A 27,672-nucleotide genomic window follows, 5' to 3' on the forward strand; every position below is an offset into this window, starting at 1 on the left:
CCTTACGAGAAGATGACAACACTAAAGAACATGGGGTCTTTAATGAAAACCTCGTCATGGGATGGGAGGGAGGTGCACTAATCTCTAGGTAGGCAAGTGGCGAGCAAAATTCGTACATGGACAGGGGACCAAGGATTCGAACTCGTTAGCTCGACACAGTGGCTTAACCACGCAGACGCGTGCCTTAAAGTGACGGACACGTCCATTTAAAATCGGACGGCCACTTCGCATCTGGCGCTTAGTTCTGCGCCGTTGATCCCATGTGGGGGTCATCATTGTGTTGTCCTGAGGAGTGTAGCGAGCAGGACGGGAGGGAGCTTCAACATGGCGTCAAGCTGCTGGATCGGAAGCGGAACCGCGGCTAACGTAAGGATTAGGGAGGCAGATGGCAAAGTTTTAGACGCCAAAGACGGTCGATCCCGTTTTGCATACATGGAAATGGACATCGATTGCATGGACAATGCGGCAGACAAATTCATGGGCCGGGACACTACTGTGAACAGGAGGTTGGAAGGCATTACGATGGCTAATGGTTCGAGGGATTATGCAGGTACTAAGAGGAGCAGCAGGATTGAGCGTGTAGCTACAAGAATTGACAAATGTAGCTGCCATAAAAGGTTCATGTCAGCAAAAGCTTGCAAGGACAAGGAATGTACTCTTATAGGTGGGGCGAGGGGAAATATTAGACAAGACGGCAAGATTATTTTACCTCAATTCACTATATCAGAGGCCAGGGAAACTAAAGCAGTCTGTCAAGCTCTGCAAGAAGATGATGAATGGACCCCTCGTGTTGAGCGAGCCCTTTGGGCTCTGTCTCCTAAGCTACAGACACATATATTGGCTCGCATTCTCAAGCGCCAAACCAACCCCTCTCTTGCATGGAAGGTTTTTCAATGGGCAGAGTCTCTTCCTGCTTTTGAGAATGATAGTTCTACGTTTTATGCCCTTATTGAGGTTCTGGGTAAGGCAGGGGACCTCCAAGCCATCTGGACACTTATCAATGACATGCGCATCGCAAACATCAAAGTGAAGCCAATCCCTTTCACCTTCCTCATCTCTAGCTATGGTCGAGCTGGCAAAATTAAAGAAGCAGAGCTGACATTCCATTCAATGCGTGAGTTCAACTGTAAACCCAATGTTTACACTTACAATGCCATCCTTCTTGCCTTGTTTAAAGCACACAAAACTGAGAGAGCACTTTTTACATTTCAGAAGATGCTGGCATATGGCTGTCAGCCCGACGATGTGACGTTTAACACAATTATTAATGGTCTCTGCGTTGATAACCACACAGAAGCAGCAGCTTTTTACTTGGATGAAATGTTAAAGGTGGGTATTCCTCCTGACATGAGAACTTTTAACATTGTGATAAGCAACTATTTGAGGTCAGGCCAACTACAGAAAGCTTTGAATGTTTACGAGCTAGCTCTCAAGACAGGATGCAAACCCTGTACCGTCACTCACAGCATGCTGCTCAATTTTCTATTTAAGATGGGGATGTATGATACTGCACTCAACTTATTCAAAGAAATGGTCAACACTAGTCGCGACCTTGATATAGTTGCTTGTACAACGTTTTTAGATGGTCTCTTCAAATGTAACAAGTTAGACATGGCATTTGCTTTGTTTGAAAGTTTGGTAAAGAGAGGGTGTGCAAATGTGGCAACCTTCAATGTAGTTCTGAACTGGTTTTGTAAGAAGAAGCAAATGGATAAGGCTCTGGAAGTTGTGCAGGACATGAAACACAGGGGTGTTTTGCCCAATACTTTCACTTACAATTCCTTAATTATAGGCTCATTCAAGGATGGTAGGCCTGGAATGGGCTTTGCTTTCGTGTCTCAGATGATGGAAGAGGGCTGCATTCCTGACCTGATTACTTACACTTTGCTCTTGGAGTTTTTCCTAAAGGAACAGGGAATAGATGATGCGATCAAGTTATTCAAAGAAATGAGTGAATATGGCCTTCAGCCAGACCTGATAGTGTATAATCGTTTACTGCTCGGACTTTTCAGGGCAGGCAGGATTGCAATGGCCCTTACTCTTGCAAAGGAAATGATTCGAAAAGGGTGCCACCCAAACAAAATGACCTACCGTATACTTAATAGTTGGTTACAAAAGCAAGGGCAATCAGCTGAGGCTTTGAAATTTATTGAAGAAATGATTAGCTTGGGCTGTGATGCCAGTCCTCTGCTGCTGAAAATTCCGGATTCCAATGGATCATTTCTTCAAGACTAAGCCTGCATTTTGTGCCATAATTTCTTCTGCATGGTAAGGGATTCTTTTTATCTGGGGTCATGTGTTGCAACATTTACAACGGGAAACCATGCATGCTAACCGAGAAAGGTAGTGCCAAGCTCGTGCTGCTCAGCAAGGTGAAGGGGGTGATGTTTAGCTTCATTGTTGTCAGTTGTATAGTCTCGTTCGTTTGGAAAGAAGACTTGTGTTCAACTTGCGCCTCCTATTACTTGTAAAGAACAACAGCAAACATGACCGTAGTGGAGGAATGCCTGGTGCACAGATAAGGAGATTATTGTACGGAATGATGAATCTGCTTTTTCTGGGTTTGAAGTTGCATTGAGCAGGCAGATTATTTGGCTTGATGCTGTCGTGAATAGATGTGGGGAATATTACAATGGCAATATTGCCTATTGATTTGCAGGTTCCATTGAAGCCTCATGTACAGCATTTATGCACTACCCTGATTATAGCTGCTCTTTCATGGATCAGTAAGCTGTCCTTGTCGCTGTGGAGCACTTGCAAAGATTTTTTTGCAGGCTGCCTTATATGAGCATGTTGAGGCACGTATGCCTATCCTTCCCCTTCTGTTGTGCATTCTTTGCTTCACGCCCCCAGATTTCATCCAAGGACTTCTTCCAACTTATCCGTGATTCCTCATGTTTCATGCACCATGTTGCATGGACTTGTGATTTTGGGGTACATGAACGGTTGCCTGAGACGTGAGTGTTGGAGCACAAATGGTATTACAAATTTGGAAACCGTATCCCAACGCTCACGAGTTTGTGTCAATGATGATAGATCAACCTATGCTACCTATAACTCTAGTGCTGCCTACTACTAGAGTGTTGTTTTGCTTGATGTGTGCCATTCGTATAATGTAAAAGTTAACGAGCACGATCATGTTAGCTATGATGTCTGGCAACCAAGCACCATCCTTGTTGAAGACCAGTGTTTGCTATAGAAGATGTCCCTTTTGAACCCCTCTTTGGCTACAATGTTCATAAATACAACATGTAGCTATTATAGATTCTCGTATTTCAATTTGATGTTGTAGAGTCAAGCTGGTATAAAAAAGCAACACGGCAAAGCCCTTGTGAGCTTGCTTCTGTCCAGAACTCTTGGGAAACAAATGGAGATACGCATCTAAGTAAAACCCCTGCTACTACTGCGGAGAAACCCCCAACTGAAATAGAATAGAGCTTCAAAGAGGAGTAGGGCTTTTAGGAGCAAGGGGCAGTATTGTCTCACAACCTCCATGTGAGGAAGGTAAAGCCATCCCAAAAGAAAGCGGACAAGTGACAAGATCAAAGCAAACAAAACATCACCAAAAGTATAAAGTAAGGCCCACTATGAGTTTGCTATATGATACCGTCAGACTTATGCTACAATGTTGGTTTCATACACATGATAGCGTACTGTACTGATTCAAGTACAAAACATTACCAGTAATATCACAATATTGTAGCGGAATGATGGTGTTTGATAACACACTATCGTATGGAAATATATTTATCGATGCGAGCATTCGCCCGATCTTTTTTGTACCGTTCTTCTTACACAGTTCCTTCGGATGCATTGCTTTCTTCTAGCTTCTGGTGTTGTTCATTTTTACTTGAATACATCTATTGGGTCCCAATGTTTGGCCTGCATAATCATGGATGGCTCCAGCACTCCTGAGCCCAGAAAGCTGGTCTTGAACTTCCCCTTTTCCCACTCCGATCTGTAGATTCTGTACTTATCCACTGGCTTCGACCACTCTCTGATTAGCCATCCTTACCTTGAATGGAGCTTATGTTTGACATATTCTTCCAGAATGCTTACACCGCCCCGCCATCTAGTATCATCACATGTGAAAATAGCCCTCATTGTTTCCTTATCTTGTAGTCGATTTGGATGACTAGCACTTCCATCCTTTATTTCAGACAAGTCTACGGCCATAGCTTCTGATGCTTTCTCTCTTTGGGTTCTGATCAACTTTGTAGCCTTTGGTAAGATCCATCTAATGTCATCTAACTCTTTAGCTTCTGAATCCTCTCGCAAATCTTCGTATAGATTCCATCCTGTTGATTGCCAGAGCTGCTTTCTGAGCTAGAGGACCTTCCCTCCGAATGACTGTCTTCGCAGTGTCATGCCTCTGTTGGCCTTCTGCGTCTCCTGGCTAATTGATCTTTTAGTGACGAATCGGATTGCAGCTGAGAATTTTTCATCCTCGGATCTGTTTTGTCAGCGTGGTCAAGTCTGCCTTGACTTGCTGTCCCTCTTCTTCCAGGCACTCAACTGAGGCCTTGATTGACTCTTCAGCTTCATCCTTACCAGGTCCACTTTCTGGGAGCTTTCTCGCCAAACCTCTGGAAGCTTCTGCGAAAGCCTTTGGATCGTCCTGGCTTCTGAGCACTTAGTTCCTCCGTGAACTTGGCTACCAGAGTTCTCTGCTCGTGTCACTCATCAACCTCCTTGGCCTTTTCCTTTGGCCGTCCAGGTGGCTCCAGTACTCCAAGTGATCGTACGCACCGGAACTGGGTCGACCGCTTTCGCTTTAGACGCGTCAGCCTTAACATTCTCAGAGCGTTGGGCTACAAAGTGTCAGTATTTCTCACGAGTGTGGCAACCAAAATTTCTTCTTCCAGCATCCGGATTGGTACTTCTTCGGGTTCATCAAAACATCCTTGCCTTTCTTAAAATGATGCATTTGGATCTTGCAGTTGTTCAATGAATGGCCGAATGCTTTGCAATACGTGCAATTGGCATCACTTGTCGGACCTGTTCCTTCGACTTGCATTTTGTGCACCAAGCCTCCACCTTTCCTACTGCTGGTCTAATTTTTGACAATTCTGCGATTTGTTTAGACATTGCTTTGATTTTCTTTATCCACGACCCTTTCTTCTTGTTCTTTGTACGATCATCTGATTCACTCTCAATTGAGCTTGAATTGGAGTTTGGACCCCGACTCCTTAGTTAATGACTTGCTGTCACTCGAGTTCCTTCTTCCCTTAAGGCCTTTCTCTTTCGTCTGTTGCTCTAACTTCAAAGCCCTTTGCACCAAATCGTTGAATTTTTTCGTTGGTTCCGGTACCTCCTTTTCCTTGTGAACCAACTCAAAAACCAAGCCGCATTCGTTTGCTTGAGAGATTTATTCAAGTGTTTGGTAAGCGCTTTTATCTTCGGGACATAACTCTTGATTGAGAGCTTACTTTGTTTGATCTTATCTAGTTCACAAAGTATGTCTTCATCTCCTCTCTCATCGGCATATTCTAGATGGAATTCCTTTATCAATTTGTTGTACGTCCTCAGTTTGCAAGATGGGTAGTAATAGTACCACTTCCTTGATGTATCCTTCAATGTTTGTGGGAAGTATGCTCCCCATTCATCCTCGTCAATGTCCTTCAATTCTGCATAGTGCTCGAACGCATGTATATGGACATCAGGATCATCTTTCTTCCCACCCTCAAATATTGGAAAGGCAATTATCAGGTAATAGATCGCTCGCTATGTCTGGATTTGTGCTAGTGTGATTCGTGATTTGTCTGGATTTTTCTTTATGACCCGACTATCTCTCTCTCGTCTTGTGTTTGCTGTAATGATCAGTGTTAACGTCCCACCTATCATTGTATTGATTATATGTCTCAGTCACTGTGTCTGTATCATTCTTCTTATCTAACTTTCGATGTGCTGTTTTCGGGCTTTGTCTACTACCATCACCAACAGCCCATCTGTTCCTTTGCTTCGCCCTTCTTGTCTGCCTTCTAAGACCCCTGTGAGTGAGAGTGTCTTTCAACCCTCTCTGAATGCCTCATCTAAGTGAGCGAGAGCATCTTTCAGCCATCTCTCAATGCCTCCTCCTTGATTGAGCAGAGTGCTGAGAGCCCCCAAGCCCATCAGTATCCCTCCAGTCAAGGTTGGCATCCGTCTTCTCATTCTTGAAGTTAGGTCCACCATCAAAGCACTCCTCCAATTCTGATATGGACCTAATTCTCTGCAGATATCGGAGCATCCTGCTGATATAGACTTGATCCTCCATGAATACTGTGGTAGGTCTCCATCCTCTTCCTGATCCTTTGGGCGGCATTGTGAATGTTCAAATAACTCCACATTCCAATTGGGAGATAGATTTCTGTCAAGAGGTTGAGCTCACTACTGACAGAGCTTGAGCTCACCACCGTGATCGCCAAAATGGAACGAGCTAGTCATATCTAACAACTATTCCAAGTTGGAGACTTCGAGTTAGATGTCAGATCATATAGAGAACCAGATTCAAACTTCAAACAACGTGAAAATCAGATAAACTAGAATGAAAGTACAAATACAAAAACCGAGTACAAGAACTAAAAGTGGGTTATTGAGATACTGAAGAAGAGTACAACTGATACCAGGTGATAATACAACACAATTCAATGATGCTACGAGCAATAGCTTAGCGATTAAAAGGCTCGCTCTAGCCGACTGAATGACAGTCCCTCAAAATGAAGTAACAGATCCTATTTATAGGTATCTGGATTAGACTTAAATTGACTCTACGACAATTATAGCTAGTAACTACCAAGTTCAACTACGTAGCCTGAATATGAACCAGCACATGACTAAGGCACGACATTCCCACCGTTTATAAGGATTCAATGCAAGAGATGGCCGATAGGTGAAGAGCTCCGAAAGGTGTACATTTTGAAAAAAGGAAAACATTCAAAGAATCAAAACATATGGTTCTATCAAAAGCATGCTTTGAACTCAATCTTGCACTTGCCCTCGAATTGGCAGCACCTGGGCATTCTCCAGGATCTTACAACTAATAGAACCCCTTTCCTTGCAAAGAAACAGAGTGACTATGTCGGTACATAACTAATGTAAGCTTCATATTGCAAGGTGTCGCTGCATTGAGAAAACGAACCTAATCTCCTAAACAACAATGCAAGTGCTTGGCTTCTGAACTGCAACAAAACCAAACGACTCTAAAGAGCTTGAAGTGACAACCAGTTGCATAGATGTACGCATGTGCACGCCCAAAACAAAAGGAACCACAAAACTTAAGATTACAGCACAAAATAAAACTACCAAAGATTCTAACCTGCCCTTGTTCCATCTTGTGAACTAAATGTTCTACGTATAAATAGCTGAAAAGGAGTGTTGCTCTGGTAATCTTTGCTAGACTCAGCCGAGCAGTAAAAGTACTGAAGCAATTCCTACTCTTGACTGACACTTGCCTGTCGTTTTGAATAAAAATTTACTCAATAGGTCGGGAATGTGATAATACTCCTAGATAAGAATGTCTCCAATCAAAGAATGGGCCAATTATTCCAGTCTTGACCAAATTTAACCTTCCACATCTTGCAGCGAGCACGTGCACGCATGCGCACACCCCCGAGCCCCCGGCACAAGATCTAAAGGTGAACTGAATTGAAGTATAAAGACAGGTCAAAATACTAAAATACTTCACCTATCTATTGAGTTTTCGCCGATTTCTAGTGCAGAACTGTTTGATGCACTGCACGGGTCTAGACAAATAGATGAGCATTTCTGACTCAATTTCAGCTTAATTAAGCATTTGAAAGCAAAAAGCAAAGTTAACATTGGTAACAGTGCACAAAGTCCAACAATAGCAGACCGATAAATTATACAGTCAATGACCGATTGACTCTTTCTCACATTCTAATCACCAAAAGAGGAAGCTTTTAAATCCAAAAAGTGAGATAGCCCCTGTTGGCATGCTGGATTGTCTTCAAAGCAACTCCCAAGTTATTTGACAGGCTTGCAGCCTATGCTATTAAAAGCGATGTAACATTTGACAACAAACAAATCCTGGACGATCAGATACAAAGGCTTCACCAAACATGGTTAGACAAACAGTCGTTTTTTATAATTAAGCCTGGAACCCAAAAGTACCACAGTAGGCCATCTCTTTGTTGAATTCAAGACATTGTGGAACCAAATTTTTTTTTAAATACTTACAGTACAACAAGCAACAATGGTACTCACAACATCCTTCAAAGCACAATTGGATTACAAATAAATTTAGATAATTGAGCAAAATGAGTAGAGCAAACTGGCAAACAGGATACACATTCTTGTCCCCCTGCATGTTTGGATGAAGGATACATGCAAATGCCTCTAAATCTGTACACTGGTAAGTTTAAAGGTATTATGCAGTGGACACTGAAGAGACTGCAACAAATAAGGCCATTATCACACTTCACTACTTTACAAGAATGCATCTTTCTCCAGCAGCTTCAACACCTCTGTTTGATCATTCAGCTTTGCCACATCAATGGGAGTCTTCCCATCCAGATTTTGTACCGTCCTGTGGCAACAATGAGACAACATAAATTAACAATTTCCAAACAAAGTGACAGACAAATTGAAATGGGAACACAACCAGACTTTGTGTGACGAATCTATCATTTGGAAAACTAGTAAATGACAAAGGATTATGACAATGGCAGTGAAAACCATATTGAATTCTGAGCCCTAGCCATACTTTTTATTAATTTTATTTCAGGAGAATGGAATATGTTTTGCACATGATGACCTGGTGCTTTTAGAGTTTGACTACTCTCTTTGGATTTTAAATTATGTCCTATTTCCAAAACACTCTTGAAGCTAGACGAGTTGGAATACCTTCAGCTCTCTGAACTCAGCAATCAGTTTCTTCAAAACAAACATAACTATTTGAAATGAAGAAAATATCTGGGAATGAATTTGCTTCTTTGAAACCTTCCAAGAAGCAAATTTTGCTTCTTGGAACATAACTCTTCGAAAATGAAGAAAATCTCTTGGCATAATTTTTTTTCCTCGAAAACCTTTCAAGCCAAAACAAGTAATGATGACACATGCTTATGTGCCTTAGTTTCCCCAGCAAAAAAAATTTAAGAAGAATACTCGGGCCTTTTTAAAAGCTGGCGAAGTAAATGCTTGCCTATTTGAGAGACATACACACTGATCTCAAAGGTGTGGAGAAAACCCTAGCAAATTATAGAACTACTAAAGAAAAAGGAGATGCTTACACGGCTGCTCCATTCTTTAACAGCAGCTCAACACATTCCTGCCGTCCATATCCAGATGCATAATGAAGAGCCGTGTTATTATTTTTATCAACAGCATCTACAGCAACTCCAGCCTCCAAAAGTACTTCAGCACACTTCACCTGCCACATTGAACATTGCACGAATGCCCGCACATCCAAATCATTGTGTTGTAGATTATAAAATCAAAAGCCGAGAACCTTCAAGCAATTCAAAGCTACTAGCTTCAGAGTAACAAATTAATTACCTCTCCATAACCACAAGCGAAGTGCAAGGCAGTTCGCCCTTCAGAATCTTTCTCGTCCTTGTCGGCTCCTTCAGCAAGAAGTGCCTTCAATGCCTGTGTGGGCAAGGTTAATAAAGCTTACTAGCATGTTATAAATTCAAACAGTCAAGCTACATCGAACATTGCTGACACCCAAGACAAGAAGCAAAAAATGGCACACCTCCACATCACCAACGCTAGCTGTGTGATGCACTGTTAACTCTTCCTCGTCCTCACCAACCTCATCCTCTCCCTCCCTAACCTCCGCAGGATCATCAGTAAAAGGCATCCCTCCTGGAAGTGCAAAGCCCATGACATCACTAAGCTTGTTTAGCACTTCAGGATCATTCCAATACCTGGAAAAACAATGATATGATAAAAGTCACTCATTGATACTTTTAACCATTCATTACAACATAGAAACACCCCATAAGAAACTTGATCTTCAATAATCATTGGCAGAAGCAGTACTTCATCATTGCCGAAGGTCCTCCTTTCTCAATCTCCTCCAGAATGGGCTTTAGGGTCGGATCACTTCGCACCTCTGCCATCTTGCTTTCTAACTGCTCCTTCCTAGCAGGGTTTGTCAGATTCTCTAACATACCAGCCATCCCAGGATCCTAAGCATCAAGCAGTAAGAAGTTAGGTGACAAAGCACAGGCCCATATCAATACACAGGGAAACACAAAAACAGCACTTAAGAGGCCATTTTTCTTACCTGCAGAAGTGCACTTCCTAATTTCTCTGCCATTGTCATAAATTGGGGATTCTGCATGACTTCTTGCATAGCGTTGAAGTACTGCTGAGTGTCAAGTTGTGGAATTCCATCCCCGGCACTTTGCACACTCCTTTGAAGCTGCTCAGCCATGTTAGTAAAAGCAGGATCCTTCGCAATTTGTTCTGCAAGGTCTTTGATACTAGGATCCTGGGCAGAAATCGTCATCTCAATAGCATGTCAGTGTTCTATAACAAGCAATCCTTGAATCTTGATGATTGTCATAACACAATTGGGTCAATTAACAGAGACCCTTTTAGCTCAATCTTGAAAATTTATGTAAGTTATAAAAAGTAGTCTTGCAAACTCAGAAAGGCAGAGAAAAGAATTCTAAAGGCACTGATTCGTCTGCTCATTCCGTTGTGCAATCACCGCTCGCCCTCCCTCTGCCGCCTGTGCACTTCGTTCTCCCAGTCTCACCCAAATTCCAATTTTCGCAATAAATCATTTTCCTACTAACCAATGAGTGGCAATCGGGGCTAGCCAACAGCACACTTAAAACAAGGGGTCGTTTAAAATTGGACTAGTGAAATGAATTAGAGAGAAAATAAGAGTACAAAAGCCTCTATATTCTATGAAAGGTTCGAGTTCAAAAAATAACAAAGCTTCTCTAAAAAAGGAGAGCAATAATTACTACAAGTTCTCTCTTTAGAAGAAAAATTTCCCTTGGATTTCAAAATGACAAAATACACCACTTTTTCCTTCGTGGCAGAAATCTTTTGACTAGAATCTGCTGAATTTCTCTCTAAAAACACGTTTTCTTCTCTCTTTTTAAGGAAAAGCGGGGGGGGGGGGGGGGGGGGGGGGGGGGAGGGTGCTTTTGAAGAGCCCGGCTTTTTGGGGACCTCCTATTGTTGCAAGACCTCTAGGCCTATAAAAGCAACCCTTTGGAGCATCACTTGCACGCACAAAGATCACTTGTTGATTGGTGTCAAGTGATTGCATCATCACAACTCTTGGATTTCAGTCCTCTAATCCTTGTACAACAAGAGTTCAATTTAATAAAGAAATACCTCAAATGGGGACATTGACGGTGGTAGTTCAGGTGTGTATAGCCGCTCCAACATCACTCTTTGTTTCAGTTCACTTATTCAAATTGTTTGAAGTGATAAAGTGTTCCCAAGTTTTGCAGATTGTAACTGTCTCTGTGTTTCAGTCTGACCCCGCGCCGTAAGTGATTACAGTAGTATCAGAGCTTAATCATTATGCACCCTCCATCTCCGTCACTAGGGTAGAGATTACCAAGCTCATCAAACAGGACTTGATTCTTCAGTTGGATACGAAGAGGACATGGATACAGCCTACACGAGTTGGGTACGAACATGGCTTTCTATAGAAAGCATCTTCTCTAACTTATGGAGGATGGTTTTGTGATCAGACAAGGATACATGGATACTCATCTATCCCCTACGATGTGCTATTAGTCAGATACGCACATCCTCACATCGGCTAGAGATCGAGACGGGTAAATTTGGAGTACCTGCTGAGTCCAGGATTTGTCACGTGTGCCAGATAGAGCCCGAGACAGAGCTACATTACATATGTCATGTCCAATATACTATAAGATACGAGGCTGCTTTCACTGTCTATTCAAAGAGGGTTTTGGACCCCTTTCTAGAGTCATGAGATACCAGGATCAAAGATGCCTCGGATAATAATTACTGGAGATTTGCAGACACAGAGAGGACCTCTTGAAAAGGGACACAATGAGGGAGATCCAGCGACAACGGCAAATTACAGATTTCTTTCAATCACATACAGAAAAGTTCGAGCAACCCCCACACCATAGCAACACCAGAGGCACCAGAGGCATACTGCTTGATCGGGCGATAGAGTTGGGCGGTCCCGTCGTCCACGGATGAGGGGGCCCTCCCGACATCGACGCAGATTGCGATAAAGGATCCATACCATACTGGCGCGGCATAGGAGCCGTCCCAAGTTCTTACCTTGGAGGACATTGAACCTCTAAAGCATTTTGGATACTGATGTATATGTATATGATGCCTCTACTCCAGTGTATCAGCTCCCCTTTGTATTTCACCTCACCCCTACCAACTATTTTCTTTTCAGCTCTTTGTACTTTTTGTACCACACCTGGTATTAGATTCACCACATGTAACCTTTTGGTCTCATAGGTCATTTGGACTTTTAAAGACGTTAATAATACATTTCATTTCATCCCATCGTGCAAGATCATGCTCCCCCCCCCGCCCGACAACTGAAGGCGACTTTCATGCTCACTCACAAACACCTCACAGAGATGGAAAAAGAGATGGAGTGGAAATCGGAGATGGAAGGTTGGAGGGACGAAAGATAGGTTTCCTCCAAAAGCAAGCTAGCAAAGAGGAACAATGGAAAGTGGAGGAGGGGGATATGAGGGCTGAAATCGACGCGCTCGGAGGGGAGTATCGGCCCTTACAAAAGAGGCTAGCTGATTAAGACAAGAGGGGAACTCGAAGAAGGAGAATTTCAGCCCTCAATGATCAAAGAGCTCAAAGTCATCAAGGAGCAACTGCAGGCGATCAAAGAGAATGAGAAGCAACATGAAGCAAAGACGTTTACATGGGTGGAGGTGATCACCAAGATGCACAAGAAGATGGATTTAGCGGAGAAGTGGATAGAGGTCGCCAAGAAAGGAAAAGGGAATGATGCATCAACCCCCACACCAACCATCAGCAACATGACACTAGAGGAGGAACAACGAAGACACTTGCGTGCTATACATGTGAGAGTTACCAGTCTAAAAGATCCAAATAAAGTCAAGGACGAAGTAAGGGAGCTCATGGAGTCGATGGGAATAGATAAACCAACGCACACAAAGGCATGGAGAGTCGGTAAAAGAAGTGGAGGTGTTGGAGAGACATAGAAGGAACGTGCTCTTATTTTGCGCTTTCCCATTATTGAGGCAAAGAAAGAGTTTTTGAAGAAAAAGCCCGCATTACAGAAGACCGGCATATTCCTTGGCGATGATCTCACTCTATCGCAGCTTGCCCACATGCAGGAAGTTATGCCAGAGATTAGGGCGGCAAGGGAAAAAGGAAAGATAGCCTTCAATAGAGAAGGGAAGGTGGTCATCATGTAGCGACGCTCCACATGACGATTGGAGACCTATGGGACCAAACTTAAAATAGCAGTGTGGAACTACAATGGGTCCCTCAAGTTTGATGTGGGTCCTTGGAGGACAACTTTAGAGACAGAGATAGTGTTCTATTCAGGGACTCACCAAGCCCTTGGTCAGATGATGGCACATGTGACTGGATACACATGGGAGACGGCTCATCCAGTAGATGCGAGATCAAAGCATGGGAGTAGGGGATCCGGGGGGCAATTCTTCTCCAGGAAGATTTGCAGTTGCTTGTACATATTGTTTCGAGAGACGATCGTGCAAGGTACATGTGGGTGAGATTGAAGGCTGAAACAGAGAGATTTCTCTATATTGCCATATGCTACTTTGCTCCAAGTACATCAACCTATGCCTCAGCTAGAGGAGAGTCTCTTTTCTCTGTGCTTGATGACATATGGAAGTTCTCTAGAGATGGGAACATCATTCTCCTGGGGTACTTCAATGCCCGAACGGGCAACCATCAGACAGTCTTCTATGATACTCGGAGGAGATGTTAAGAGAGTTGGACACCATAGACATGGGGCTGGACAGACGCTCACATGATACACAATGTACATAATATGGGAGATACTTGCTAGATATGGGAACGTTAGTTATACTTAATGGCTTATAGAGATTCCCACCGTCGGGTTTACTTGCTTCCCACATCATCATGAGGCTAGCACAGTGGATTATATTACGGCCACCCCGAGCTTTCTTTCCCATATTAAAGACTTTACAATTGGACCCCGGCCCATTGGGATAGCAATGAACCATGCCCTTTTGACATTGCACATCTCATTCCACTTCACCACAACTCAGAGAACATGAAAAGCAGGACTTACAAGATATACTTTCACTTTGACGGACTCTGCTTAAATGGATGGGATTTAAAGACGCCTATGCACATAGGATACAGGGCGACCTTTGGAGGAGCTCACCCATAGTCTAACGGAGACTCTACGGGATGCGGCTAGGGAGGCCTACCCACATACACATCCCGTGGAGAGACGCCGTTCTAGGACTATGCCCCACAACAATTGGTATGATGAAGTGCAAAGATTTGAGAGCCCGACCACAGAGAGAGGTTTCTTTGGGAGTCATCACTCATAGACAATCGTCCATTACCTTCCAACGTTTAGTACGTCAAAGAAGAGGGCCTTTCTAGCTAGCCTTGAGCAAAAGTTACACCAGCTATTTTTGGTTGAGGCTTGGTGGCTTTTTCATGAATCCTCTCCCATTCTAGCTATTACTTCTCCGGAGGTGTGGGGCTGATATGCGGCATCCCTATACAGAGTGTCGGGGCACCCACCTCTACCGGATCCAACAGAGCCATGCCCACATGCATATGCCTTCTTTACAACGAAGATGGTGAGGAAAGCGACAGACAGAAAGAAGCATGAGGGATTGGTGGCAAAGTATTAAATTCGTGCCAGAGATATGCTTGCAGAGCTTCTAGCTATGATGTTCAACCGTGCTATGTGTGAGGACCTACCTTAGACTTGGAGTTTGTTTACTATCGTGCCTATCCTAAAGGGAGGTTACCCTATGGAGCCTATCGTACTATTTCGATCCGTCACACATTAACATGGTTATACACATCCATTCTTGGGCAACATCTGAGCGCATGGACAAAGAGACAGGGAATACGAGTAGCATGACAGGTAAGTTTCAGGAGGGATTTCTCTACTCTTGATCACATCTTAACTCTATGAGTCATTATTGAGGAGGGCAAGGCACATGGGAAACTGTAACAGACTTGGACACTCCAAGTCAAGAATCAACCGCAACAGCACCAAATAACCACTTCAAAACAAGTCATAGATCACAATAGATGTACACTGGCCCGGCGGAGTTCCGTGCCTAGAGATATTGGCCCCAAAGACTGGTGCCCCTTTCGGTATTTCTTTTTATATTAATCAAATCAAAGTACAAGAGAGTGGCTAGGGTTTCACTCTCAGACTCTGCGTCCAGATGCTCTGAGAAGTGAGGCCCACATCACTAATTTAAAGGTTATAAGGGAAGCCCAAAAGCAGAGCCCCAAAAGCTTCAAATCAAAAGCAATTGCTCTCTCTCACAGAGAGTCAAAACTTGAAAGCAAAAGCATTCTCTCTCTTTCTCATATTGTAGAGAAAAAGCAAAATTTGCGTCGCTCATCATTTTCAAAAAAAAAAAATAGCCTCCGCGATTTCCGAAAATTAGGGTTTCTGACAGAAATTAGGGTTTGCAAGAATTTTAGGGTTTCTTGCAAAAATTAGGGTTTCTGTTGTCCGTAGCCACGTCATCACTTTGTGACAGAAACGGATATACTGTAGCTTTGTGAACTTCCACAAATCTTTTGATACACTACCCAAAGCTGGACTAATGTCGCGACTGCAGGTCATGGGGGTACCCACAAGGGGGATTATGGCTTTGTACAGATCACCTGCGGGGCAGGTACGCACTCTCGAGGGGATTTCTACCCTAGTTTACTCCACTATTAGAATCAAGCAAGGATGCCCATATCTCCTGATTTGTTTGATATGTATGTAGATGAGGCCTTTGATCACATTACGAGACTAGGAAACAGAGGAGCACAGCTAGCAGGGACATGGATCCCACTTTTGTTATATGATGATGATATGGTGTTGATTTCAGAACCTCTTTGCAAAGGGAATACAGTGCCATTTGGAAGTCACACATGTGTTTGCAAAGGATAGCGGATGTCTGTCAACCTTGGTAAAACCAAGGTTATGGTGTTTAACACCACATCACAATGGGTCAAGAGGTCAGCTCCCACATTTACTTTTGGCAGGAGATTGTGGAGTATACAAATGCATACACACTTATCTGAGGGTAGTTTTCAACGGGCCAGTTTTTTTTATGATAAAAGCAGTGAGACTAGATTGACGAGAGCCTATGAAGTCTTGGGCAGACTTGAGAGGATGTATTCACAAGTTCAGTTTCAAGAACCTCGAACCAAACTTTGGCTTTTTGATACTTTCATGACCTAAGCTATGATGTATGGGGTGCAGATTTGGGGCTCCTCTAGCAGACTTGGACACCCCAAGTCGACAAGCTCGCACGACACACGAGAGAGAATCACTTAAAATATTTTAAACACTTAAATCATGATTTATTTGAGTTGACACGGTCCGACGTAGTTTCATACCCAGAGAGATTGGCCCCAAAGATTCGCGCCCCTTTTTATAGTAATGCTTGAGCAAAGAACAATTGCTTGTGGGTCTTCTCTACTTGAAGGCTCGTCAGCACAACTGAGCTAGAGAGTGGTCCAAGGGTCTTATTTATAGGCCCTTTGGCCATGGCAAAGCAGTTACATCAAAAGCCTTCAAACTCAAAAGCAATCTCCCCAAGAGCTGAAAGCGAGCGTAATTAACAAAAATCTATACGCTGACACGTCAGCATTGTTAGCGCTATTCTGGGGCGTCCATACCAACCAACGCAATTTCCGTAGAGCCCAGCCCGCCAATGGTTTTTTTAATAAAATTTATCTAATGTCCCTAGGGCCCCATTGAACGGGACCATATCAATTGGAACTTGGAACAACTTATAAATTTGGGTCGAATTCATTTGGCATGCCACGTCATCAATTTGTGACTTAACCCTCTCTTGAAGAAATTGTACTCGCCCTCGATTACGCCAGTAAAGAGAGACAGAGGCCATAAATCAATTCAATAGACATTGACTCTTAAAGACTGTCACAAACGAGAGTCACACGAATAATCAACAAACTAAAGATAAATAATCATTCAACTAAACAGAGTTGAGGGAGAAGTTCGACACAGTATTTGGAACCAGAAATGGGTTGGTCACCCCCCCCCCCCCCCCCTTTAAAGAGAATTCCTTTATTAGGGAGAATCTTTTTACAAACACAAAAACCGAAGAAAACCCCTCCGTTCATTAACTCACACTCGATGGTCGTTCCTTCCCATGAGGGGAATCCAAGAGACGAGCTCTCAATCCTTTTTCCGTCTGTACTCGGAGTCAAGGCTCTGCAAACAATTTCCAAATTCCGTTCTTGGAATTCCAAAGCGTAGGCTGAGGCCTTCTCGCTTTCTCCTTCGCGATGAAGTACCTACAAATACACACGAACACGGGATAACAATTCGTATGGCGAATCCACAATAAATACCTGTGGATTTTTGCGTGAAAAAAGCGATCTTCATGCTTTGTAGTCTCGCGATCTCTACATCTTCTCGAGACAGAGTCTCCTCTTGCTGGCGTTGGCAACTCTTTCCCTGAGAGAAGGCGTGTGATGCTTTTATAGCTCCCTGGCCACGACAAAAATAGCTGAACGCTGACAGCATGCGTAGAGATTGCGGCAGGTTTTTTTTTTGCTACTAGAGAGAGAGAGAGAGAGAGAGAGAGAGAGAGAGAGAGAGAGAGAGAGAGAGAGAGAGAGAGATCGTTGGCTGGTTTTTGTTGCTTTATTTTCCAAGTGGCTGCCCACTTATTAAGTGGGCGGCCGGCGTATTTTAAAAATGGTCTGAATCTGCCCAAAAACTCAATAAAACTGTATAGGTTAAAAACAATGCTTTCACAGCACTTCCCACATGCACAAATGCGATGCAAACATAGATTCTTCGCGGAAAAGCGTATGCTATTCCCGAAAAGCATATGCAAACATAGATTCTTCGCGGAAAAGCGTATGCTCTTCTCGAAAAACACGTTAAAATATTCCTCTTTTTTAAGAAAAGCTTCTCAAAAGCCATCTTTATTCTTGTGCTTGCGTCTCTACGCGTATTCCTTTTTCCAGTTCGGGTTTCGTGCCCGACCCACGGGACATTCCCTTTCCGATGCTTCCGTCACCCATCACATGACGCATCGCGAATCCGTTCCCCAATCTCTCCTACCGAGCTAACAGTACAACCCCTTCACCATGCTTAATGTCACCCATCATATGACACGTCAGAGTTGTCCGTTCCTGATGGCTTTTTGATAATTCCAATAGATCTACAATTTCTAACCTTTCGGTTCAAGTGCACATATTTAAATATCCTAATTTCAATAAAAAGAAATTACTCGAAAAAATTAAGAAAATATTCCATTAAGCAACAAGAACTAACACACTAGACAACACAAATCTACCACTTGCACAAAGATGACTCAACCAATGCACATTCAGATCATATTCAAATCAAATCTCATATATATTCATTCCAGATCTAAGACCCGCATCTAGATCCACACCCTATCTCATTGATGTTGGATTAGCTAAATCTTACTGCGATCATGTCTATAGAATCTCAAGACCTAAATGCTGCAGTCATTTCGTCTCTCAATCCTGCACTCAAACAAAATCACATGAGAGATTAAACATCAATCAGATTCAAGTTCGGGAATTCCCATTTCCAATTTCCTTATCCATAAAGTTATACACTAGAATATTGTCAACACAGATCCAAAGAGAAATCAATGACTTTATTCTAAGTAATCTGTGACAACAAAACGAAGTAATCAATGAATCGTCTGCACCAGATTCAACCCTACTGATCTGCGGGAGCGGAGCTTTCAGATAGACGCACCTAAGCCGAAAGCCTTAAGCTAAAGTTCTAATATCTGAGAAGTATCTGCTAGGTCCTCCTCCTCCATCCACTTTGCATCCAATTGTGGGGGAGCAGGAGAGAGAGCCCACTTGCTGTCCTATGCAATGAGAGTGAAGGAGAAGGGAAGAGAGGCGGAGAAGAAGCTCACGCAGAGATGAACGTGAGAGAGAGAGAGAGAACGCTCGTAGATTGAAAAAAGTCACGCTATATTTCTTTTGGGCTTCACATTTGAGTATATGAGTAAGTGACTAGGGGGCCATTCACACTTGGGCCCCCTCACTTATAAGTCTTTTTAACTTATAAGTTATAAGTACAAGGCACTTAGGCCTTTATTCCCTAACAACCTCCCACCTATAGGCAATGTACCTTGGGAGATCAAAGAATCAACTAACTATGATACATCAGCTAATCATGCACTTACTCATCCAACACCCATCATCTGTCGGCAATATGCAAACCGCTCTGCTGGAAGACTCTTGGTCAAAAGATCTGCAGGATTGTCATCTGTGTGCACCTTGACAAGTGTAATGCTCTTGTCATCAAGCACACTCCTGATAAAATGATACTTCACCTCTATGTGCTTTGTCTTGGCATGAAAAACAGGATTCCTTGCAAGCATAATAGCACTCTGACTATCACAGTGTAGCACAGGAACCGGTGACTTAATGCCAAGCTCTTCTACCAAACGCATGAGCCACAAAGCTTCTTTGCATGCCTCAGTGGCAGCCACATACTCAGCCTCAGTGGTAGACAAAGCAACACATTTTTGCAGTCTAGAAATCCAAGAAACTGCACCTCCTGTGAATGTAAACACATATCCAAAGGTAGACTTCCTGCAATCTGGATGTCCAGCAAAATCTGCATCTGTAAAGCCATGCACAGATGTCTCACTCTTCCCAAAACAAATGCACAAGTCTTTAGTGCCTTTCAAGTATCTCAAGATACACTTCACTGCTTCCCAATGCTTTTTGCCAGGATTGCTCATGTACCTGCTTACCACTCCCACCGCAAATGCAATGTCCGGACGTCTAGCAACCATAGCATACATCAAACTGCCAACGGCTGATGCATAAGGAATCTTGGCCATTTCAGCCCGCATATCATCTGTGTTTGGGCAGTCATGTGCAGTCAGTTTTACATATGGAGGCAGCGGAGTACCAAGTGCCTTTCCCCCATCCATATGAAAACGATGTAGCACCTTATTAACATAATCTCGTTGAGATAGATACAGACGCCTGTGAAGTCTATCTCGAGAGATACGCATACCCAAAATATGATTAGCATCACCAAGATCCTTCACGTCAAAGCGATTTTTTAAGCTTTGCTGTAATGCATCCAACTCCGTGACATTTTTACCCGCAATAAGCATGTCATCAACATACAAAATCAACAATAGAAGAGATCCATCACTTGCGGATTTGATATACAAACAGTGATCAGAATTACTTCTTTTGTATCCTTGAGACCCCATGAATGTATCAAACTTGTGATACCATGCACGAGGAGACTGTTTCAAACCATACAAGCTCTTCAAGAGTCTACATACTTTCTTCTCTTGCCCCTTTGACACAAAACCTTCTGGCTGCATCATATAGATCATCTCAAGCAAATCGCCATGCAAAAACGCTGTTTTGACATCCATTTGCTTTAACTCCATATCTTCAGAAGCAACCAGGCCTAAAACAAGACGTAATGTGGCAAGCTTTACAACAGGAGAAAAAATCTCATCAAAATCAACACCATGCTTTTGCTTGTACCCTTTAGCAACCAAACGTGCCTTGTACTTAGAAGAAGCATCAGATGTGACCTTGGTCTTGTAAACCCATTTACATGACAGAGCCTTGTGCCCTTTAGGCAAATCAACCAAGTCCCATGTATGGTTTTTCTCCAAAGACTGCATTTCTGAAACCATTGCTTTGAACCATTTCTTACTGTCTTCCCGTTGCATAGCCTCTTTATAGCAAGACGGCTCACCACAATCAGTAAGCATGACATAGTCCAAAGACGGTTCATATCTATCGGGGGGCCTTGTCACCCGAGTAGACCTACGCACCCAATGATCCATAACAGGTGGATTTTCAGCCTGTAAACCATCAAAAACAGCAGGCTGTTCAGCCGGTTGCATCGCAACAACGGGCGGTCTAGGAGCATCAACCTGTTCCCCTACCTGTGGTGCATCAATGGCAACTTGTTGGGGCTGATTTTCAGCAGCTAATGGCTGATTTTCAGCACCATTTTCAGCATGTAAAGGTTGCTGAACATTGGGCCTTCTTGGCTGTCCATATGTAACATCTTCACGAAAAACAACCCGGCGCACTTCCTCGACCTTTGTGGGCTGTTTGTGCATGCAATTCTCATTGAAGATGACATCATTGCTGCGTATGATTTTCCGTAATGCGGGATCCCATAATCTATACCCCATTTCACCATCCTCACCATATCCTAGGAAAATGCATTTATGAGACTTTGGTTCTAGTTTGGTGCGCAGTTCACTCCGGATGTGAACATAGGCCTCACAACCAAACACTCTTAAATGTGCATATGAGGGTGGCTTGCCAGACCACACCTCCTCAGGCACCTTTCCACCCAAAGCCTTGCTAGGTGAGCGATTAATCAAGTGAATAGCTGTTTGTACAGCTTCTGCCCAAAAACCATGAGGTAATGCAGCATGTGACAGCATACTCCGAACTTTCTCTGGGATAGTCCGGTTCAACCTCTCTGCAACTCCATTCTGAGAGGGATTAAAAGGAGCCGTGAGCTCTCTTTTAATACCTTTAGTAGCACAAAAGTCAATAAATGCTTTTGATACATACTCCCCCCCATTGTCTGAGCGCAAAGACCTAAGCTTCTTGTCAGTTTGATTCTCAACAAACGCAAGAAACTTCTTGAAAGTATCCAAAACATCGCTTTTAGCACGTATTGGATACACCCACACCTTACGTGTAGCATCATCGATAAACGAGACAAAATATTTCTTTCCCCCTAAGGACAACTGTGGCATTTCACATACATCCGAATCCACTAAGTCTAACCTGTCAGACTTCAAAGAAAGTGACCTTTTGTGCGGTGTTTGACTGTGCTTACCATAAATACAGTGCTCACAATGAGAAAAATCAGCATACCTCAAACACGGCAAATAACCACAACGAGACAGAGTTTCCATTCCTCTTTTACTCATGTGTCCCAACCGGCCATGCCACAAAGAGACACTTGGCTGCTCGGTTACGGCGACAACATGGTCACGCACACTAGATACATGCAAAGGATACAAAGTGTCCAATTTACAACCCTTGGCTACAATCCGGGCCCCTTTACAAATTTTCCACTTGCTATCACCAAAAGTGGTGTGATAGCCTGCATCATCTAGCTGCCCTGTACTAATCAAACTCTTCTTGAATTGTGGCACATGACGCACTTTGTGCAAAACAAAAGTCATACCCTCAGCAAAGGAAAACTGGACACTGCCAATACCTGCAATGTCACATGCATAGTTATCTCCCAAAAAAACAGTGCCCTGCACCTCACCTGAGTACTGTGTAAACCAATCCCTATGAGGTGTTACATGAAAGGAGGCACCTGAATCAAGAATCCAAGTATGCATGTCCACATCAGAACCCATAGCAAGGGTATGTGCATCCACAGAAGAGGCATTGAGTACATCAGTGCTGCTGTCACTGTCACAACTACTAGCAACATTAATTTCCTCAATCAACACAGTGCTCTTCTTGGCATTTCCCTTGTCCTTTGCATCAGTTTCAGCATCCTTGTTCTTCTCTTTCTTCCACTCATAGCATTCCCGTTTATAATGCCCTTTCTTTCCACAATGATGACACACAACATCTTTCCTACGAGATTTGTTGCGTGCCCTGTCCTTACTGTCAGATTTCTCCCTCTGTTGAGACCTGCCTCTCAAGTGCAATGCATTAGAAGACCCACCTGTGGTGTTCTTCCTGTTCATCTCTTCCATCAAGAGAGAACTCTCTACATCTGCATACTTAAGGGACGCACTTGAGTTACTAAGAGCTATCCGGAATACATCCGGACTCTTTGGCAATGTGCATAGCAGAAAAGTAGCTTTGAACTCCTCATCAATCGTGAATTTCAGCTCTGTCAGTTGGCTGAAAATAGAATTGAATTCATTGAGGTGCACTGACATGTGCGTGCCCTCCTTCATGCGGAGATCCATAAGCTTCTTAAGCCAATACACTTTACTGGCAGCACTCTGCTGTGCATACAACTCGTCTAAACGCTTCCACATGCCTCATGCTGTCTGCTCATTCTCTACATTGAAGAGTAAATTGTCAGACACCGAAAGCATGATCGTGGAGCGAGCCAACTCGTCCACTTCTTCCCATTCTTCAACCTCCATATCAACCGGTTTCACACCCTGTAAGTTAATAGGTTTCGCCTGTTTCTTCTGCAACATCACATTATAACATTGCTTCTTCCATATAGCAAAGTTATGGGCACCTTCAAGCTTGCGAATGTGCAACAAATTGCCACTTTCACTGCTAGAAGCCATTCTAAGTGATTGCAAACACTGAAACCCTGTTTTGCCGACCTAAACACGCCCAAATGTGCGCAATCGGGCAAAAAAAAGCTTGCTGTTACAGAAAAACAGCGAGCAAATTTCACGCGAAATCACCCCAAAACGGCGTACATTCACTGCCAAACCCTTACCAAAGGTTTCCACAAGGTGTATACATCATTTGCTTCCTGAAATTCCCTGTTTTAGGGCAAAAATCAGACCTGTAAACACCTGTTTTGCTGAATTTTCAGAACCTCGTTGGTGGAAACACCTGTAAGATTGACCTGTGAGACTTGCCCTAATGATATTGCATCAAATTGACCTCGAAATTGGTCAATTTCAGCAGAAATAGGCTGCTGTTCGCCAGTTTTTGAAACCCTAATTTTGGGGAAACTGTCACCGGAGGTCGATTCTACACGGTGAGAGGATCCCTTCGCGACAGAGTTAATCGAAAACGGTTGAATATCCTTCCCGCAGCGAGCAAGAACAGAATTCTGATCTGTGTTGCGAAGATGGCTCTCTTGGAAACCCTAAAGCTCTGATACCATGTGTGGGGGAGCAGGAGAGAGAGCCCACTTGCTAGCCTATGCAATGAGAGTGAAGGAGAAGGGAAGAGAGGCGGAGAAGAAGCTCACGCAGAGATGAACGTGAGAGAGAGAGAGAACGCTCGTAGATTGGGAAAAGTCACGCTATATTTCTTTTGGGCTTCACATTTGAGTATATGAGTAAGTGACTAGGGGGCCATTCACACTTGGGCCCCCTCACTTATAAGTCTTTTTAACTTATAAGTTATAAGTACAAGGCACGTAGGCCTTTATTCCCTAACACCAATGTCAAATAGTTCTTGAATTTCACTAAGAACCGCCGAGTGACATTACCTTTCACTTTCCTTAGTATCTCCTTGCTCTCTTCCACTTCAGGTTGTTCATTAGGCTCCTTGTCAATTGGCACCTCACCCTGAAAAGGTTTCAAGAGACTCACATGAAAAAGCATTGTAAATCTCCCAAGTGTCTGGCAACTTGAGTCTGATGGATATATCATTTATCTTTTCTTGGATTTGAAAAGGGCCATAATACCTCAAGGTGAGCTTTAGAAAAAGCCACTCCTTTCCCTTTCGTTTCCTTAAGCGTGCCTTCTCAAAACGTAAGAGCACCCAGTCATCCTCCTTCATCTTCAAGACGCGTCGATGTTTATCTATTGCCTTCATGTGCCGTGCTTCAGACGTTTAAGGAGCCTTGCGAACCTTAGCAAAAGCACTCTCAAAATCCCTCGTGTACTAATCTGCTTCAAAAATCTTGTCCTCGGTGCTTAGAAGTGGAAGGACCTTCTTAGCACCTTCGATTACCTCAAATGGCGTCTTCCCCGTCGAAAAGCTAACCGTGTTATTGTAGGCGATACGACCAAAGGCAAGTAATTTTCCCATTTGAGTTTTCTAATCGAAAATGTGAGATTTCAATAAATCCAAAACATTGCCCATCTGCCTATGGGTGGAATGAGGATGAGAATTGCAATCGCCTACCAATGTTCTCCAAGATTGCCCTCCAAAACAAACTCGTGATTCGTGAATCGGGGATTATTGTCCGAAACTATCGACTCAGGCATGCCATTGTAACAAACTTGGAGACCCCAAATCTAGATTCTACCGCGACACAACACAGATTCACTTCAAAACAGTTCACAAAGACAACACGGTCCGGCGTAGTTCCGTGCCTAGAGATATTAGCCTCATAGACTGGGGCCCCTTTCAATATTTCTTTTTATATTAATTTGTGAGCACACTACAAGGGAGTCTCTAGGATCTCACACTCAGACTCTACGTCCAGATGCTCTGAGTAATGAAACCCAAGACAGCTATTTATTGTTACAAGGGTTGCCCAAAAATCAGAGCCCCAAAAATCTCAACTCAAAAGTAACTTTAATCCAAAAGCTTGGCTCAAAATCTGTCCATTAAAAACAACTAGCGTAATTTTTGCAAAGCGTACGGACCGCCACATCATCAACGTAATTTCCAAAATCTGTACGGACTACCACCGCAAATCCCGCCGCGCTTTCAAGGCCTGCTGCCACGTCAGCATTCAACCTGTCGGCGCACTTCAGGGGAGTCCTGCCACGTCACAGTTTTGACATACCCCTCTCTTGAAAGAATTGTGATCGCCTTGGATTACGCCTGCAAAACAGACAGAGGCCATAAATTGTCTCAGTAGACACTGACTCTTAGTATCGACGCACTAGACACAATACATCTAGCACTTGTAGAAATCGACACTCACATCACCAGACATCACAAGACAAATCACATACAAATTATTATAAATCTCAAACCATGATTAATCGGCAACGTATTTAGTAATAGCATCTAGATCCATTCCAGACCTCACGGATGCCCGATTAACTAATCCTTATTGCAATCATGTCTATGAAGATTTATCAAACCGAAATGCTGCACTCATTTCATCTATCGGTTCCTGCACTCAAACAAGTCAAGTACAAATCAATCATATTCGGTTTCGGAAATTCCGGTTCATAAGGTCATACAGCAAAATACTGTCAAACCATCAATATCCTAAAACCCAAAGGGGACATCAGTGACGATTCAAAAATCATGGTAATCCATTGACAAAGGAGCGGAGTGACTCCCCTCCTGAGTGCCAATATCTGTTCTGAAACGAGTATCTCCTCGCTTTCCTTTAATCTTTACCTTTAATCTTTCTATCTTTGTGTGCCAATATCTATTCTGGAACGAGTATCTCCTCGCTTTCCTCCACTTCGGGTTGCTCATCTGGCGAACTATCATCGAGCACATCGCCTTTAAAAGGCTTCAATAGACTCACATGAAATGCATTGTGAATCTTCCAAGTATCGGGCAGCTTCAGTGTAAAGAAGACATCATCTATCTTTCCTTTTATCTTGAAAGGGCCATAGTATCTCATGCTAAGCTTTGAAAAAAGCCGCTCCTTTCCTTTTCGTTTTCTTAGGCGTGCCTTCTCAAAAGGTAAGAGCACCCAATCGTCCTCCTTTAATTTAAAATCGCGACGATGTCGATCTGCTGTCTTCGTATCTCTTTCTTGAAATTTCTCTAAAGCCTTCCGAACCTTGGCAAAAGCAATGTCCAAGTCCCTCGTGTATTGGTCGGCTTCAAAAATCTCACATTAGGTCTAGGGAATCTTTTGATCTACCAGTTGATTCCCTTTTTTCTTTCTCTTCTTGTGCCCAAGCACCTGCCGGTAGCGTCTTTCGCTTCCCCCTCCATTGGCACGTCAGAGTCAAACATTGAAACCCTAACACGCACTATCATCTAATTCCTCTTTCTCTGGAATCCTTTGATGAACTTGCATCTAGTTTATTTAGTTCGACGGAACCCTCTGATTCGCCAGAATCCTGTGATGAGCTATCATCTAGTTTTCTTGATTAATTTTTTTCACTGGAAGACTCTTGTAGCAAACTTGGACACCCGAAGTCTAGATTCTACCGCGACACAGGAGAGATTCACTTTACAACACTTCACATTAGACGACACGGCCCGGCATAGTTCCGTGCCAAGAGGTATTGGCCCCAAAGACTGGCGCCCCTTTCGGTATTTCTTTTTATATTAATCTTTGAGCAAAGTACAACTCTCGTGGGTGCTCGCTCTCAAACTCTGTGTCCAAATGCTCTGCATAGTGAGCCCCCTTGGGTTCATTACAAAGGTTACAAGGGATGCTAATAACAGAGCCCCAAAAGCTTCAAACTCAAAAGCAATAGTTCCCAAAAGCAATTGTCCCAAAAAACTACCAAAAAGAAACCAGCACGATTTTCGGAAAACCGTACACTGCCATGTCGACACGTTTTGCAGAGAATGCCACTACATCAGCAAGGTGTGTCCGAGCTACCACGTCACCAGTTTGTGACATATCCCCCTCTTTAAAGAATTGTAATTGCCCTCGATTACGCCTGCAAAAACAGACAGAGGCCATAAATTGTCTTAGTAGACACTAACTGTTAGTACCAACCCACTAGACACAGCACATCTAGCACATGTACCAATCGATAGTTACATCACCGGATATCACAGGACATCACTTGACATCACATGACAAATCACATTCAAATTCATTCCAAATCTCAAACCAGTATCAATCGGCAACGTATTTAGTAATCGCATCTAGATCCAGTAAGGACCTCATAGATGCCCGATTAACTAATTATTATTGCAATCATGTCTATAGAG

At 43.3% G+C, this 27,672-nt stretch overlaps 2 protein-coding genes across 2 annotated transcripts in view; one reads left to right on the forward strand and one right to left on the reverse strand.

The window, feature by feature from the left end:
- The first annotated feature begins 223 nt into the window (after positions 1–223).
- On the forward strand, positions 224–2,383 carry LOC147458497 (uncharacterized). The gene has a single exon (XM_086513141.1). The coding sequence runs from the start codon at positions 325–327 to the stop codon at positions 2,233–2,235; it is 1,911 nt and encodes a 636-aa protein (XP_086369267.1). The 5' UTR covers positions 224–324; the 3' UTR covers positions 2,236–2,383.
- A 5,826-nt stretch (positions 2,384–8,209) lies between these two features.
- LOC147458498 (ankyrin repeat domain-containing protein 2A-like) overlaps positions 8,210–27,672 on the reverse strand; it is a 46,387-nt gene continuing 26,924 nt past the window's right edge. Inside the window, exons 3-8 of the mRNA XM_086513142.1 lie at positions 10,232–10,438; positions 9,985–10,133; positions 9,695–9,869; positions 9,496–9,588; positions 9,231–9,370; positions 8,210–8,527 (exon numbers count right to left, since the gene is read on the reverse strand). Coding sequence (XP_086369268.1) covers positions 8,428–8,527; positions 9,231–9,370; positions 9,496–9,588; positions 9,695–9,869; positions 9,985–10,133; positions 10,232–10,438 — 864 coding nt within the window. The 3' untranslated portion in view covers positions 8,210–8,427. The remainder of the gene's footprint in view (positions 8,528–9,230; positions 9,371–9,495; positions 9,589–9,694; positions 9,870–9,984; positions 10,134–10,231; positions 10,439–27,672) is intronic.

This window comes from Adiantum capillus-veneris, chromosome 5 (assembly GCF_014529385.1).
Source record: "Adiantum capillus-veneris isolate H3 chromosome 5, ASM1452938v2, whole genome shotgun sequence".
Lineage (NCBI taxonomy): Eukaryota > Viridiplantae > Streptophyta > Polypodiopsida > Polypodiales > Pteridaceae > Adiantum > Adiantum capillus-veneris.

What these genes read in the sequence shown, in the direction of transcription:
- LOC147458497 (XM_086513141.1), top strand. Translation starts at nt 325, where the DNA reads ATGGCGTCAAGCTGCTGGATCGGAAGCGGAACCGCGGCTAACGTAAGG.